Source organism: Dendropsophus ebraccatus, chromosome 5 (assembly GCF_027789765.1).
Source record: "Dendropsophus ebraccatus isolate aDenEbr1 chromosome 5, aDenEbr1.pat, whole genome shotgun sequence".
Taxonomy (NCBI): domain Eukaryota; kingdom Metazoa; phylum Chordata; class Amphibia; order Anura; family Hylidae; genus Dendropsophus; species Dendropsophus ebraccatus.
This window is the reverse complement of record NC_091458.1, coordinates 21,154,193-21,169,360: the sequence shown is the minus strand read 5'-3', so window position 1 is coordinate 21,169,360 and position 15,168 is coordinate 21,154,193. Positions and strand designations below refer to the sequence as shown.

The 15,168-nt window shown below is 45.8% G+C and overlaps 1 protein-coding gene across 1 annotated transcript in view; it reads left to right on the top strand.

Annotated features, from left to right (window-relative positions):
* Nucleotides 1-1,584: 1,584 nt before the first annotated feature.
* Nucleotides 1,585-15,168, top strand: part of CEP295 (centrosomal protein 295) — a 36,557-nt gene continuing 22,973 nt past the window's right edge. Inside the window, exons 1-11 of the mRNA XM_069969655.1 lie at nt 1,585-1,724; nt 3,772-3,972; nt 5,574-5,698; nt 5,916-6,009; nt 8,764-8,880; nt 9,181-9,321; nt 9,556-9,739; nt 10,913-11,080; nt 11,187-11,375; nt 13,115-13,221; nt 14,734-14,922. Coding sequence (XP_069825756.1) covers nt 1,617-1,724; nt 3,772-3,972; nt 5,574-5,698; nt 5,916-6,009; nt 8,764-8,880; nt 9,181-9,321; nt 9,556-9,739; nt 10,913-11,080; nt 11,187-11,375; nt 13,115-13,221; nt 14,734-14,922 — 1,623 coding nt within the window. The 5' untranslated portion in view covers nt 1,585-1,616. The remainder of the gene's footprint in view (nt 1,725-3,771; nt 3,973-5,573; nt 5,699-5,915; nt 6,010-8,763; nt 8,881-9,180; nt 9,322-9,555; nt 9,740-10,912; nt 11,081-11,186; nt 11,376-13,114; nt 13,222-14,733; nt 14,923-15,168) is intronic.

Here is a 15,168-nt window from a genome sequence, read left to right as displayed (position 1 = left end):
TCACTCATCCACAAAAATCACTGAGTATTCAATACGCATGCGCACAATGCTAACGGTTTCCAAGCTGCTAGGCAAGCGCATGCGTATTCCATTAATTCACGGCCAGCGCTGAGAACTCTATGGTAACGTTCTCGCCTAAAATTTCAACTCTATGGTAAGGAATGGCGCAAGGAACACAACCTGGAGTACACAATAGGCGTGTCCAGTTAGCAGCTCCCTAACAGTCGTTACAACGCCCCGCCCCTTTCGCGCTCCAGCTGCTGTCTGTGTAGCTCCATACTTCCCGCTGCCTGGCTCGGTATTGGCGGCTCGTTTGAAGAGCGGAAGTGACGGTGTGTGTGTAGGGAAGCAGCCGTTTAGTGTCGGTATGCCCGGACAGGAGAGCGGAGCAGGTGACCGGCAGCTGCGGGCAGGTATGGCAGTGCCAGAGACGGCCAATATGAGTCTATAGTAATGTATTGCGTGCATATGTATATACACACCGCCTCTAGTGGCCAGATGTGGGAACTGCACGAGTTATTATATTACACGTCTATGATCTGTCTGGGACATTGGTTTTCTAGTCTTTGTGAGACTACAAGTCCCAGCATACCCTCACCCTATCATGGCATGCAGGAACTTGTAGTTCACCTTCCAGGTCAATGTCTTTGTTACTGCTGCTCAGCGCAGCCCTGGCGTCCATGACAGCGCGGTTCTATCACTTTGTATGTATATGGTATATTCTAAGCTTATATAGATTGTTCCTTTAATTGTTGTCATGGTTACGAGTCAACAGGGTCACATGACATCTGACAGCGAAAAAGCGCCCCCTTGCCCTCTGCTTGGGGACGGTATTGCAGCCAGGTTCCACTGAAGTGAATGGAGCTGAGTTGTAATACTGCGCACAACCTGAGGACAGGGGTGGCGCTGCTAGGGTTTTCTAGGTCTGGAATTTCCAATCAAAATCAATGGGAGATGATTTTTTTTTTTTATGCAAAGCTGTGCAGATATGGAGGTAGAAGTCAACATGGATATTATATCTTAGTCAGAGCTGGTTGTAGCCGTGTGAGCGTGCCCTGGTGATATTCGTGGAGCATGCTCACTAAAACCCGAGGTGTTGCACACGGGAGGTTTAGGTTTCCTGCACCTGCCTGTATTGGTTTTGCACTGGTCCATTGGCACAGAGTGGGCAGCCTGCCATCCCAGACTATACATGATAGATAGCAGCATAGCCTCTATAATATCCCATACAGAATCAGTCCTGTGGATAGTATACAGACCATTTTATACTGCTGTGTGCAAGGGGCCCACAGATATCCCCTGCTGTCAGGGCATGCTGGGATTAGTAGTGTCGTCCCAGGTGGGGGATCACAGCCATAGACTATAATGACCATTATTTACATGATCTGTCCAATAGGAATAAGACCCCTGGTGGTCTCCCACTTTCGAAGCTCTTCTCTGACTCCTTACCTTTTAGAGCTGTAGGTATAGGTGACTGTTACACATATATATATATATATATATATATATATATATATAATTAGTTAGTGCATTGTTTGGTATAGTGGCGGCTCAGACGTGTACAATGTTCTATGTCTTGCAGTACATGGGGCCGGTGTCTGACGTACCCCGAAAACATGAAGCGAAAAGTGGCCAAAGTGAGCACCGTAAGGGTGAGCCCCAACGAAGAGGCTTCAATATTGAAGCAAGAACGGGAGAGGAGGAGGAAGCTGCGTCTGCAACAGGTACGGGGGTGGGGGGGGGGTGTATCATCAGCCAGTGATCACTTATATAAACCCCTACTGTAATCTTATTAAGGCCCCCTTCACACGTCCGGAAAAACCATCCGGATTTCCTATCAGGGAATCCGGACGGATTTCCGGACCCATACACTTTAATTAGTCACGGACACTCTTCCGGATTTCTCCGGAAGGGTGTCCGTTCCGGAAAATAGATCCGGAAAAAATAGGACATGTCCTATTTTTATCCGGAATTCCGGCCCGGACGCTCCCATAGAAGTCTATGGGAGCGCCGGAATCACGGGCACTTTCCTGAAGTACATCAGGAAAGTGCCCGTGATTCCGGATAAGTGAGAGCCGGCCGGCCCCCGCAACCACTGGCACCCCTACCTCCCCACCGCACAGGCAGCGGCAGCACAGGCCTCCCTCCCGGCGCCACGCCCCCCGCCCCCGGACAGCTTCCACCAACTCCGCCCCCTCCCCCCGCACCGGACAGCTTCCAACCCCCTGCACCCCCCCCCCCCCGGACCGGACAGCATGCACCAACCCCCCCTCCCCCCCCCCCCCCGGACCAGACAGCTTCCCCCCCCTCCCACGGACAGCATCCACCCAACCCCCCCTCCCCCGGACCGCAGTCGCCGGATTACCCGTACGCACAACGCCAGCCCCCCCCCCCCCGGAACTCTCCACTCTTCGCTGCACCCCCGGACCGGACAGCAGCCGCCCGATCACCCAGCTCGCCACTCTTCTCTGCATCTCTGCCGGCTCGCCCGGGACTCACCACCAGCCGCCGCCGACAGGTGAGATACAACATCCCCCCCCCCCCCGAACTAAAACTCCCATCATGCAGGCCATGATGGGAGTTGTACTCCTGCTGCCTGTGGCCATCCAGGTTGCAGAAGTACAACTCCCATCATGCCTCTGCTGACAGGCCATGATGGGAGTTGTAGTTCTGCAGCCTGTGGCCATCCAGGTTGCAGAAGTACAACTCCCATCATGCCTCTGCTGACAGGCCATGATGGGAGTTGTAGTTCTGCTGCCTGTGGCCATCCAGGTTGCAGAAGTACAACTCCCATCATCCCTTATGTTGGCATACTAGACCATATTAAGAACTATTTTTTTTTTTCTCATCAGGAAATCCTGATACTATCCTGATGACATTTGAGGTCTCCTGATCAGGATTTCCTGACAGTAAAAACTGACACGGACGTGTGAATGGGGCCTAACTCTTTAGGCGGGCACCTCCTTCTATCCTTGGTGGCTGTACACTGCATTCTAGTCATACAGGGGGCAGTTTTCTCAGCTTTCTCTTGTTTTGGGGATAACTGGGGGTCCCAGCTGTTGGACCCCATTAGTTAGCTAGGTTTCCCTATCCTATAGATAGGGGATAACTGTTCATATTGAGAGAACCCCTTAAAATGGGTTGTTTGGGGGGGGGGGGGGGGGGGGGTCGCATTGTGTCAGTGTGGAGTGGTGATCAGAGGGCTGAAGGGACTGGCCCAGGTGCCATGTTTATCATTGATTGTGGCATCTAGTTGGTTAAAGGTTTTGTTCAAAGTTAGAAAGAGCCCAGCTACTTTCTTGCAAAAAACAGCGCCACCCTGTTCTAAGGCTTTGTGTGGTACTACAATTAAGCTTCATTCACGTCAATGGAACTGAGCTGTAATACCCCACTCCCAAACTGGACAGAAGAGTGGCACTGTTTCTGAAAGGAAGGAATGTTTTTCTAAGCCTGGACAACCCCTTTAAGCAGACAAGACACATCCGCCACTACCTGCTGGGTACAGAATGGCCTCTTTGTGCCTCCTGTATGTATGGGGTCACTCTCATCTTTCTCTTTCATTGGCCGGTATTGTATATTTAGAAAGGTTAATTTAGAATTGGGTCTTTTAAAGAGGTTGTAAGCGGAGGCGGAAGTAAAGGGGGGTGGGGGTGGACATTGATTGTCTTCATCACATTATGTGGCTGAATATGAGGGCACATACACACTTGGATGGATAGTCATCTATAGATCCTGGTTGTCACCCGTTTAATTTCCTTCTTGACTTTACAGGTCAGGGAACAGGAAAAGTTCATTGCTCAGCAGATCCGCCAAGACGTTAAGGAGCGAAGGGATCAGCAGCTCCAGCAGCTGGCCGATGACCTGAGAGCCAAATGGGAGGCCACCCAGGCCAAGAAGATCCAGGAATTGGAAAAGATCTATCTGTGCACGCTGAACGCCATCGGGGAGGGACACAGACAGGCCAAGGAGAATGTAAGACGCTAAGCCCGGTCTATAGCAACTCACGGAATACAATCTATCGTAGTCTCTTAATACAAAGGTGATCACTAGGGTTGATCGGACCTGTCAAAAATGTTTGGGTTCAGCAAAGTTAACCGAACGCTTGCATTTGCTTCTGTGCAGCTGCAGAAGTTGGATACAGCCCAAGGGAGTCCTGGAAAACATGGATACAGCTATAGGCCTCAGGCTGTATCCTTGTTTTCCTAGCAGCCCTAGGGCCGCATCCAACTTCTGCAGCTGCATGGAAGCAAACGCTGATCGGGTAACTTTGCTGAACATTTTCGATCAACACTATTGATCAGTTATTGCATTAGGCCAGCCATGAGGACTCTCAGCATATCCTGACTGCTGGGTATTGTAGTTCTCCAGCACAGAACACAGGCTGTCTGCCTTTACAGATTCCTATTTCACCGCTGATCCTACAGGCACAGCTCCTTAAGCCACCTAAGAACCTTACCTTGTAATCCCCGCAGCTTCTAGGCTTCAGCTAAATCTTGTTTTTGCAGACACGGGATTAATGTGTCACATCTCTCTGTGGAAGCGGCGGCATAAGACAACTTTATTAGTTTCATCCATATTATATTCCAGTATAGAGATACCTAGCAGCTGAATGTGACCTCTGTCTGGTATAGGAGGCTTCATTGTCAAGAACGATAATCCACTATGTGTAGGGGTTCAGGGTAAGGTCGACCACTGGTTTGCTTTGTGGACTGTATTATTGTCAGACCCCATGTGACCGGCACATTGTGGTGGTCAGGACGGAGTAAATAAAGGGGCACTGAGTAGAAATGATGATATTTGCTGCTGCTCTTTATTTCTATAGAACACCCTCAGAAGCAGCAGGATAGACATTATGGAGCCAAGCTGAGCAGTTTCAGCTGGTGTGTGGTATATAACTTTCTGACACCAGTTGATTTCAAATGGATTTTCCGGGGTATCCTTATAAATGGATTGAATGTAGGCTAATACTCCATACTCCATAGTAGTTTTTATTTAAAGGGGTATTCCAGCTTTAAACTAACTTAGGGGATAGGGGACAAGCAGGGGCGTAACTAGAAATAGCAAACTTTTGATTGGACCCCCTTCCTTTCCAACTGACCCTAAGCTGTGCAGCTGGTGCTGCAAACTATAACAGCTCAAGGGGCCCAGTGTATTGCAGAAGTGGGGAATGGGGCCCCCCTGTTGTCGTGGGTGCCATAGCAGCTGCTATAGTGGTAGTTACGCCGCTGGGGACAAGTAAGAGATCACAGGGGGTCCGACCTCCATACCTCATAGCAATCTCAAGATCAGGCAACGGCAGCTTTGCTTTGAATCGAGCCACGATACGGCACATGACCCGCTGCTCCATTCATTCTCTATGGAGCCGAGTACAGCACTCATCTCTTTCTGGCGGCTCCATGGAGAATAAATAGAGCAGAGGGTCACACAAATACCATGTATTCAAAACAAAGCAACTGGGGGCGATTTGGAGATCGGTGGGGGTTATGGAGTTTGGATAGTGGACAAGTTAGTTTTTGGCTGGAATACCCCTTTAATTTTAACAATTTCGTTCACTTATATTTTTACTATTTAAGGAGCCTGATTTGAAGGCAATCGAAAAGGCAGCGGCTGCAAATAAAGAAAAAGCCGAGAAGAGACATCGGGAGGCTCTGAAAGAGTTAAAGCAACACAGAGAGAGACAGATGAGGGCGCAGTCCTGGTAAGTCCCTGCAAGGACCTTTCTTAGCGTATTAGTGTATGTCTCTGCTACTCCAAGCCTTTCACCAGCAATTGTGGAAATAAATCTACCACTTATTATACAAGGGTAAGCATCACGTCTTTCCTCGCCTCTGCTTTCATTGGCATTCATCATGTATTGTTCAGTGGTAGCGAGGCCTCCTCACCGCATCCTAATTCCGCCTTCTCCGTCCCCTCAGGCATATTAAAGCGCGTCAGAAAGCACTTGACATTGAGAAGGAACGGGCAGCAAAAATCGCCAGTCTTCCTCCTCCCCCGCCGGATCCACTTCAGGTAAAGTCCTGACTTACCAAGTCTTTCTGCTGGCGTGACTTCATTGCGGAGAGAGGTGGGAGCTTTAGGCTCTGTTCACATGCATGCAATTTCTTTAGTGCTGCGTTTCATAAAAGCTGTGTGTCCTTTTGGCCTCTATCGGGCTGGTATACTTCTGTTTCCTCCTAGGTTGGGCTTGTTGTGTACTGGTTTTGCTATGTTAAGAGCCATTAAAGGGGTTATCCAGCGCTACAAAAACATGGCCACTTTTCCCCCTCTCTTGTCTCCAGATTGGGGTTTCAGACTCAGTTCCATTGAATTAAATGGAGCGTAGTTGCAAACCGCACCTGAACTAGAGAGGCCATGTGAAGTGGCCATGTTTTTAACCCCTTCAAAGGGGTTGTCCAGGGAAACATAAACCATTTATATATGACTGTAAATAAAAATCCCATCTGATCCCCCACAACTGCTTTTCAGAGAGCTCCCGGTCCCGGCCAGACACTGCTTGTTCTGCTGTGCTTTGTCCCCACTGGAATTGCCCTGCTTAACCAATCGCTGGGCAAGATAGTAATGCTATAGACTGTGATAGTCCCCATAGGAACAGCCCCGCTCAGCCAAAGCATCAAGTAATAAGGAAGACGTTTGGGTGAGCAGGGATCTGAAAAGCAGTTGTGAGGGATCGGGGGGCGTATGGAACAATTGCAGATTCAAAGCAAATCCGTAGCTTCAAATCTGCTGCGGGTCCTGTAAGTGTGACTGCACCCTCACTGGGACTAAGTGTTACTGTCGTCGTGTTTTTTTTTTTTTTTTTTTTTACATCAGTCGAGCCCTGTGTAACCTTTGGATAGGGGAGGGGGATTAATCACTGGTGGAGAACAAAGGATTACACAGTGGGAACTGTGTGAAAGCCGGTATTCAGAGGTCAGCGCTGACTTCAGAGGAGAGAGCCCAGTGATGTAGCTGTAAATTAAAGGGGTAGTGCAGCGCTAAAAAATTATTCACAGAATAACACACATTACAAAGTTATACAACTTTGTAATGTATGTTATGTCTGTGAATGGCCCCCTTTCCCGTGTCCCACCACCCCCGCCCGTGTACCCGGAAGTGTGTGGTGCATTATACATTACCTGATCCGTGTCGAGGCCGTCTGCTATCTTGTGCCAAACGTCATCTTCGGACGCACGGCCAAATCGCTGCCGCTGCCCCCCCTCCGCCGCGTCATAACTGTGCTCAGCCGTGATTGGCTGAGCACAGTTATGCTCAGCCATTCGCGGCTGAGCAGCTGATGACGCGTCCGTGCGTCCGAAGATAACGTTTGGCACAAGATGGCAGACGGCCTCGACACGGATCAGGTAATGTATAATGCACCACACACTTCCGGGTACACGGGCGGGGGTGGTGGGGCACGGGGAAGAGGGCGATTCACAGACATAACATACGTTACAAAGTCGTATAACTTTGTAATGTGTGTTATTCTGTGAATAATTTTTTAGCGCTGCACTACCCCTTTAACTCTTTGTCCTGTTTTGGTGCCTCATCTCCCTCCACCCCTCCCCTCTCCATAGAGAACCATGAAGACAGGGGGGAGAGCTTCAAACTGCTTTTTCATGATAAAAATGCATTTTTCAACTAATAAACCCAATTACAAAGTTTCTTAAAATCGCCTGGACTATTGATTTCTGCAAAAAAAAAAATAATAAAAAAAAATTAAATGACAGTGACGCTTTAAAGGGAACCTGTGCTTCTGGCATCATGTTATAAAGCAGAAGTCACTGAGCAGATTGATATACTAACCCTTTTCCCACAAAGATATATATAACATCTAACATGTTGATTAAAATCCCTGCTCATTCTGTGGGTGGTGTCACTCAATGATAGAAACACTCACTGGACTCATGAGCATGGGAAGAGGAGGGAATTCAATCCATAAGTTACAAGTTATATCTATCTATCAATCCGCTCAGCGAGTTCTGCTCTATAACATGATGCCGGTAGCATAGGTAGTATTTTTATGGTGATTTGTTCCCTTTAAAGGGAATGCGTCATTAAAAATTTACTTATTGCTTATATAATGTTTTTATGTTAAACTTTTTAAAGAATTTTTGTTAACTTTTTTTTTTCTTATATTCCATTTTTCTTTCTATATTATATTAAAAAACAATGCTGAGATCTTGCAGTTTTCATTCTCACCACTTGGGCTAGAAGTAAGCTGAGACTTCCTGTCATGTCTGTGGTGATAAGAGGAAGCTGCAGTAAAGTGATCTATACAGCATTGCAGCATCATGTGACACCAGTAGATAGAGACAATAGGAGCTCCCTGTGCAATGACCTTTTCAATGATGACTTACATTCATCTCAAGAGGACACAGTCTGTATATTGCCGTCTATGTCCATGAGTCTTGCTGTAAAGCATGTCACTAAATGCTGTTAAGAACAGCCCAGACAATATGGCAGCCCCATAACAATGTACAAAAAGTAAAAAATAAATATATAATATATGTGTGTGTGTATATTTATATAATATATATATATATATATATATATATATAATATATATAGAGAGAGAGAGAGATTAGAATAAAAGAACAAGTTTTACTATGTGATTCTAATCGGTAAAAGAAAATTTAGATGACACATTCGCCAGTCAGACACCCACTACTTACAATTTTTTTTTTGTTTTTGTTTTTAATGCCCGAAATGCCTTTTTACTATTAGCGGACAAATCCTGTGCTCTGTATCCTACAGAAATCTATCATCTTACTTTGTCCCAAACAGAACCTTGACGTTGTGCAGCGTCTTCCTCTGGTGAAGGTCTGCAATGTTGACAGCTTCTCCGCCTCCCACTACCACTTACCTGAGGCCTATGTGGACCGAGAGATGGACACCGAGCAGGTGAGTAAAAGCAGCAGGGGCCGTTGTCTGGTGCAGTTTGTGTATATAGGAACACCATATTGTCAGGTGGGTAAACCCCAATGGGGGAAATTTATCAAACATGGTGTAAAGTGAGACTGGCTCAGTTGCCCCTAGCAACCAATCAGATTCCACCTTTCATTTTCCAAAGAGTCTGTGAGGAATGAAAGGTGGGATCTGATTGGTTGCTAGGGGCAACTGAGCCAGTTTCACTTTACACCATGTTTGATAAATCTTCCCCCATGTTCCTGGGCAGCCGTGACCATTATGATTTATTGCCAGACTGATGCCCGCTCTGCCGCTGTGGAGGAGGAGAAGCGGATGAACGCACTTCAACAAGAAGAGGAACGTGACAGGCGGGAGCAGATAGAGAAGGCAAACCTCCGCGGATCTCACGCTTTAAAGATGGTTCAGCTCGCACAGGTAAGTGATAACAGACATTACCTACTGCAGGAATGGGGAACCTTCGGCCCTCCAGCTGTTGCAAAGCTACAATTCCCATCAGGCCTGGGCAGCCAAAGGCTGATGGGAATTGTAGTTTTGCCACAGCTGGAGGGCCGAAGGTTCCCCATTCCTGACCTACAGGAAGCCTGACATCAGTGGCGGCCATGATTTACGAATTGAGTTTAGGCAGCCCTTCTTCCCTTTTATTTCTAGGACCGGGAAAGGCTAATGAAAGAACTGGAACAAATGCAGCAGGACGACCTGTCCAGGCGCCGTCAGGTCGTAGCAAAGATGCCGCAGCAGTTGTTTGAGCCAACCTACCGCCGAGCAGAGATCAGGGAGGAATGGCAACGGGAGCTGGAGACCGCTTTTGAGGACATGTATACAAGAACTGCAAGTAAGGACTGGGGAGGCCCATTACAGTTTACTGACCCAGTTAAAGGGGTACTCCAGTGAAAATCTTTTACTTTCAAATCAACTGGTTTCAGAAAGTTTGTAATTTACTTCTATTTAAAAATCTCAAGTCTTCCAGTACTTATTAGCTGCTGTATGTCCTGCAGGAAGTGGTGTATTCTTTCCAGTCTGACACTATTTGCAGGGCATCCAGCCGCTGATAAGTACTGGAAGACTGGAGATTTTTAATTAAAAGTAAATTACAAATCTGTATAACTTTCTGACACCAGAAAGCTATATTTTATTTCCTCCAGAGGTCCCCTTTAAAACTTGCATATAAGCATTGATAAATGCCCTCAATAGTCAACCATTTCAGAAGGAAACTGCACCCCAACACACAAATAGAAGGTTCATCAGCTGCAATCCAAGAAAATCCCAAGAGTCATCCCATACTTATCAGCTGCTGTATGTCCTACAGGAAATAGAGCTTTCTTTCTGAAACCAGTTGATTTGAAAGAAAAATATTTTTGCATGAGATCCCTTTTAAGGGTAAAAGCTCTTGGCATATGCTGGGAGTGTTGGGGCTTTCTGGTCATGTCGGGAAATAATCCTGAAGTTTTTATTCGTGGGGCTTTGGAAGTTTAGGCTCCCATCAATCACCCGCAGCACCTGATGAGTAGCAGTTCCAGTAGCCGCTAGATATAGATGGGAGAAGAGTTATAGGAGTTATAACTCCTATATAGGATGTTATAGGAGTCGGGCTCTATACTATTTAGATGGAGCCCATGTGCAATCAGACTGAAAGAGCAGTGAGCCAGAGAGTGAAGTGCTGAGCCATGCACTTCGTCCTGCTCTGTGTATCATTCGGAAATCTTGATTACCCAGACCCCAACTGATCCAATACTATGACTATTCCATGTCAAGACAAAAATCGGTACAAAAATCAATAAACTTTTACTTGGTTGCTACAAAGAGCCAGAGCAGGTCTGCCAATTAGATGGACTTGCCATAACTTCACTGGGTACCATGCAATGTCTTATTCCCCATGTGGTGGCGCTATAAAGGAATTGATCACTTGCTGTAAGGTTTCCCCCATAGATTACATTCCATAGATACATTACATAGATTTTGATGAGCTTTTCTCTTAAGTGGACAAACCCTTTAACTCTGTTTTAAGAAATGAGAGGAGACATGGTCCTACAACTCAAACCTCAGCCCCTGCCCGATCCCTCTATAACCAGTGTGGATGAAGATCTGGATCTGACCGTGGAGCCAGAAGTGGCTATTGGAGTGGAGCGTCATCCTGTAGAAACTGAAGACGTCTTCTCGAAAGAAGAACAGCAAGGTAAGGAGGGTCGGCTGTGTTAGTGTCTACTAGCAGGGAGCTTCTCCTGGAGGATGCGGCAACAGGAGATGAGTTTGTAATGATTTCTCTATCTGTCGTTGTTTAGAAGTCAGAGAGCCGCAGTCTAAGCAAGTGCTGAAGAGGTTACTAAACAGAATACGGACTCAGAAAGACCAGTGGAACGCTAAGGCCGAGACCGCAGATACAGTCAGTGACACCCTGGAGTCCGGATCTCTGCCTGTCCACGATGACTCTGCAGACGTAATACAAGAGGAAGACAACAAGTCTGCAATCGGTAATTCTCCTTCTTTAGATCCCCCCCAAGTGACAGTCTTGGCTCAGAGCTTTATGCGCTGTATACTCGGTGAACCTCTGTGTACACACACTTATTGTGAGCAATATACCATTCCATTCTACCTCCATGTAGCACATGTACTTTTTTTTCCTAGCAGAAAGGGCTCATGCACACTGAGCAATAGAATTGAATTGAAGATTTCTGCTTGAAAATCCTCTTCTGTTCTGCTCTGGCAGAATTGTAGCTGAACTTGAGCGGAATTCAAGCAGAATTCAAGCCCCATTGACTTCTATAGGATTCCTCTAGCAGATTCCGCCAAAAGAACTTATCGTCCGTTTACACAAAGCGATAATTCCCCCCAATTGATTAACAATTTTAAAGCAAAGATTTTGTTTTTATAACTATCAGCGTTTAGACAAATAAATCGTTAGAAAAATCGTTATTGCGATTGTTTTGAAGATCGCTTAAGCCCATCTCACACACTTTGAAAGACTGTTTACATAAAGCGATCTGCGAATTTTTAGCGAACGACCGGCAACGATTTGAGAACATACTGAAAGATCACAATGAACGATTTCTCACTCGTCGCTTGATTGTTTGCTGTTCTTACACGAGCCGTTTATCGCTCAAATGTAAACGTTATTGCGAAAATTTGAACGATAATCATTCCTTGTAAATGCACTATAAGGCTCCATGCACAACTGACGGAATTCCGCTGCAGAATTCTCTACCAGCCTCCGTGTCATAATGACAGTCTATGGGAAGCTCTCGCGCCTCTTCTCTCCGCACTGAAGAATGGACATATTTATTCTTCAGTGCAGACAGAGGAGGCGTGCAAGGCTTCCATAGACTGTCATTATGACACGGAGGCTGGCAGGATTCCACGGCGGAGAATTCTACCACTTGTGCATGGAGCCTTACTTGTCGCTTCTTCAGGCGGAAAGCAGATCTGCAGCAGAAAATTCTGCTCAGAAATTCTGCAGTGTGAACAACAGCGGGAATCCCATTGAACACAATAGGACATTGCTCTGTACATATTTCACGGGAGGAATTTCAAGCAGAAATTAAGAGCGGATTCCTCTTTAACTCCTCGCCTGTTGCTCAGTGTGCATGAGCCCAAAGGGGGGTATCCAGCCCGAAAAAGTTAATGGTCTATCTTCAGGATGGGCCATCAATGTTAGATTGGTGGGGGGTCCAATTCCCTGCACCATCATGAACGGCCTGTGGAGGTTAGCACCAGGCTTCTTCTTTTTGTTCATCAATGCATTTCCTTACCATAGTATCAGTGCTGCACCCCCACTACTGACAGTACAGCGATGCAAAGATGAATGGTAGTAAGCAATGTAAAGGCTCCCGCCACGCTGCTTCTTCCCATTCAGAGTTTTGATTGGTCGGGGTGTGACTGCTCAGACCCTGACCAATGGCTAATGTGTTCTCTCTGTGTCACATGACCGAGATGGTCTCGTATTACAAGTCTGTATGGGGCTCTATCACTCCTATAGTAACAGGGCCGCTCATCCTAGTGATCGGTCAGGCTCTGAACATAAAACTTTTGACATCTCCCTAAGACATGTCAAAAGTTGTGTTTTTTTTGACAGGTACCCTTTAAGCAATCATTTAGAACCTTCCTCTGATATTCCGTTTCATTCTTTATGGTATAGAGCTCGGACTCCTTTGATGTATTATGTAATACACTTAGTAATTCCGTTCTTTCATCCCCTTTGTTCTCTCTCCCTCAGGCTCTAATGAAGTGACTGACAGTACAGTTTTAGCCGGAAAGTCGATTCTTCTCCATCCTCAGGAACAAGCCGTGCGGGTCAGAGCGGAGACCGAGAGGAAGAAAAAGGTGACTTGTTATACGCTGTTCTTCAAAGGAGATGAACTGGTTATCTGCAGTTACCTGCCAAGTGTACAGAGGGCGCTACAACCTTTTGCCTATGGGTAGAATCCTTTAAGTATGTTAAAGGGATTTTCCAACATTATATTTTTAAAGGGTTTATCCAGTGGAAATCTTTCTTTCAAATCAACTGGTTTCAGAAAGTTATATAGATTAGTAATTTAAATCTATTTAAAAATCTCAAGTATTCCAGTACTTATCAGCTGCTGTATGTCCTGCATAAATCATTGTATTCTTATCAGTCAGACACTGCTCTTTGCTGCCAACTCTGTCCATGCCAGGAACTGTCCAGAGCAGGAGCAAATTCTCATAGAAAACCTCTCCTCTCTACTCCCAATATATCATTGTTAATTGTGACTTGCAACATGATTATGTCAGATAAACCGTTGACATCACTTGCGTGACTAACACCTTTCCACAGTCTATGTACCCATGATAACTACTTAAGAGCTAACCCCTCTAATAACTGACCCATGAACAATGAAGATGGTTCTGTTTTAGTTTATATTAATGTTCCTGTTTACTCCTCTTTCACCATGGTCCTAGTTAACCGGACTTTTATGTTACTATATCTCACATATAACCATAAGCTTTATTGTATCCTACTATGCCGCGTTTTGTACAAATACATGTTTTATTGGGCATTTGTTAAAATACTTTTGAAAAATTTTCAATAAAAAGATTGAACAGAAAACCTCTCCTGCACTGGACAGTTCCCTTTTTGGACAGAGGTGGCAGCAGAGAGCACTGTGTCAGACTGAAAAGAAAACACCATTTTCTGCAGGACCTACAGCAGTTGATAAGTACTGGAATGATTCAAGATTTTTACATTTTCTTGGATTGCAGCTGATGAACCTTCTATTTTTGTGTTGGGGTGCAGTTTCCTTCTGAAATGGTTGACTATTGAGGGCGTTTATCAGTGCTTTCATGCAAGTTTTAAAAGAACTCTGGAGGAAAAAAAATATAGTTTTTTTGGTGTCAGAAATTTATACAGATTTGTATTTTACTTAAAAATCTCCAGTCCTCCAGTACATATCAGCTGCTGTATGTCCTGCAGGAAGTGATGTATTCTTTCCAGTATGACACAGTGCTCTCTGCTGCCACCTCTGTCCATGTCAGGAACTGTCCAGAGCAGGAGAGGTTTATGGGGTTCTATGGGGATTTGCTGCTGCTCTGGAGAGTTCCTGACATGGACAGAGGTGGCAGCAGAGAGCACGGTGTCAGACTGGAAAGAATACATCACTTCCTGCAGGACATACAGCAGCTGAAGAAAGTACTGGAAGAATTTAGATTTTTAAATAGAAGTAAATAGCAAATTTGTATAACTTTCTGTCACCAGAAAACTATATTTTTTTCTCTGTAGTACCCCTTTATTCGTTGTGAATCTGTATATAAATGAATCTATAAATCTGATGGATTAACTTCTGTTGTGTCACTGGAATTTTTTTTTTTTTTTTATAGATGGAAGACCTGGAGCAGCAGAAGCAAGAACAACTGGACTTGATAACGAGACTAGAAGAGGAGAGGAGAAGTTTAGAGGCAGAATTCCAGAAGATGCGGCTACAGGTGCAGGAAGGAGAGGAGGGGGGCGGTGTGAGTACACAGGAGGAGGAAGAAGCCAAGTCAGCTGTGGGTGGTGATACACCTCAGGTAAGGGCCTCACGTCTTATAGCACACACACAGGCTGCTTCTGATCACTGGAGATATGTAAAGTCTTGGGTGCATGACTTGTTAGAGTACCATTATCCAAAGTTTAAAGTTCTTCTTTAAACCATTTTCTGTAATGGCTGTACCATGCATAGATGACTATTAGGGATGGTCCGAGCCGAGTTCGGTTCGGGTTCGTATGAACCCGAACTCTCGGTAATGATTCCCGCTGTCTGCCCGCTCCGTGCA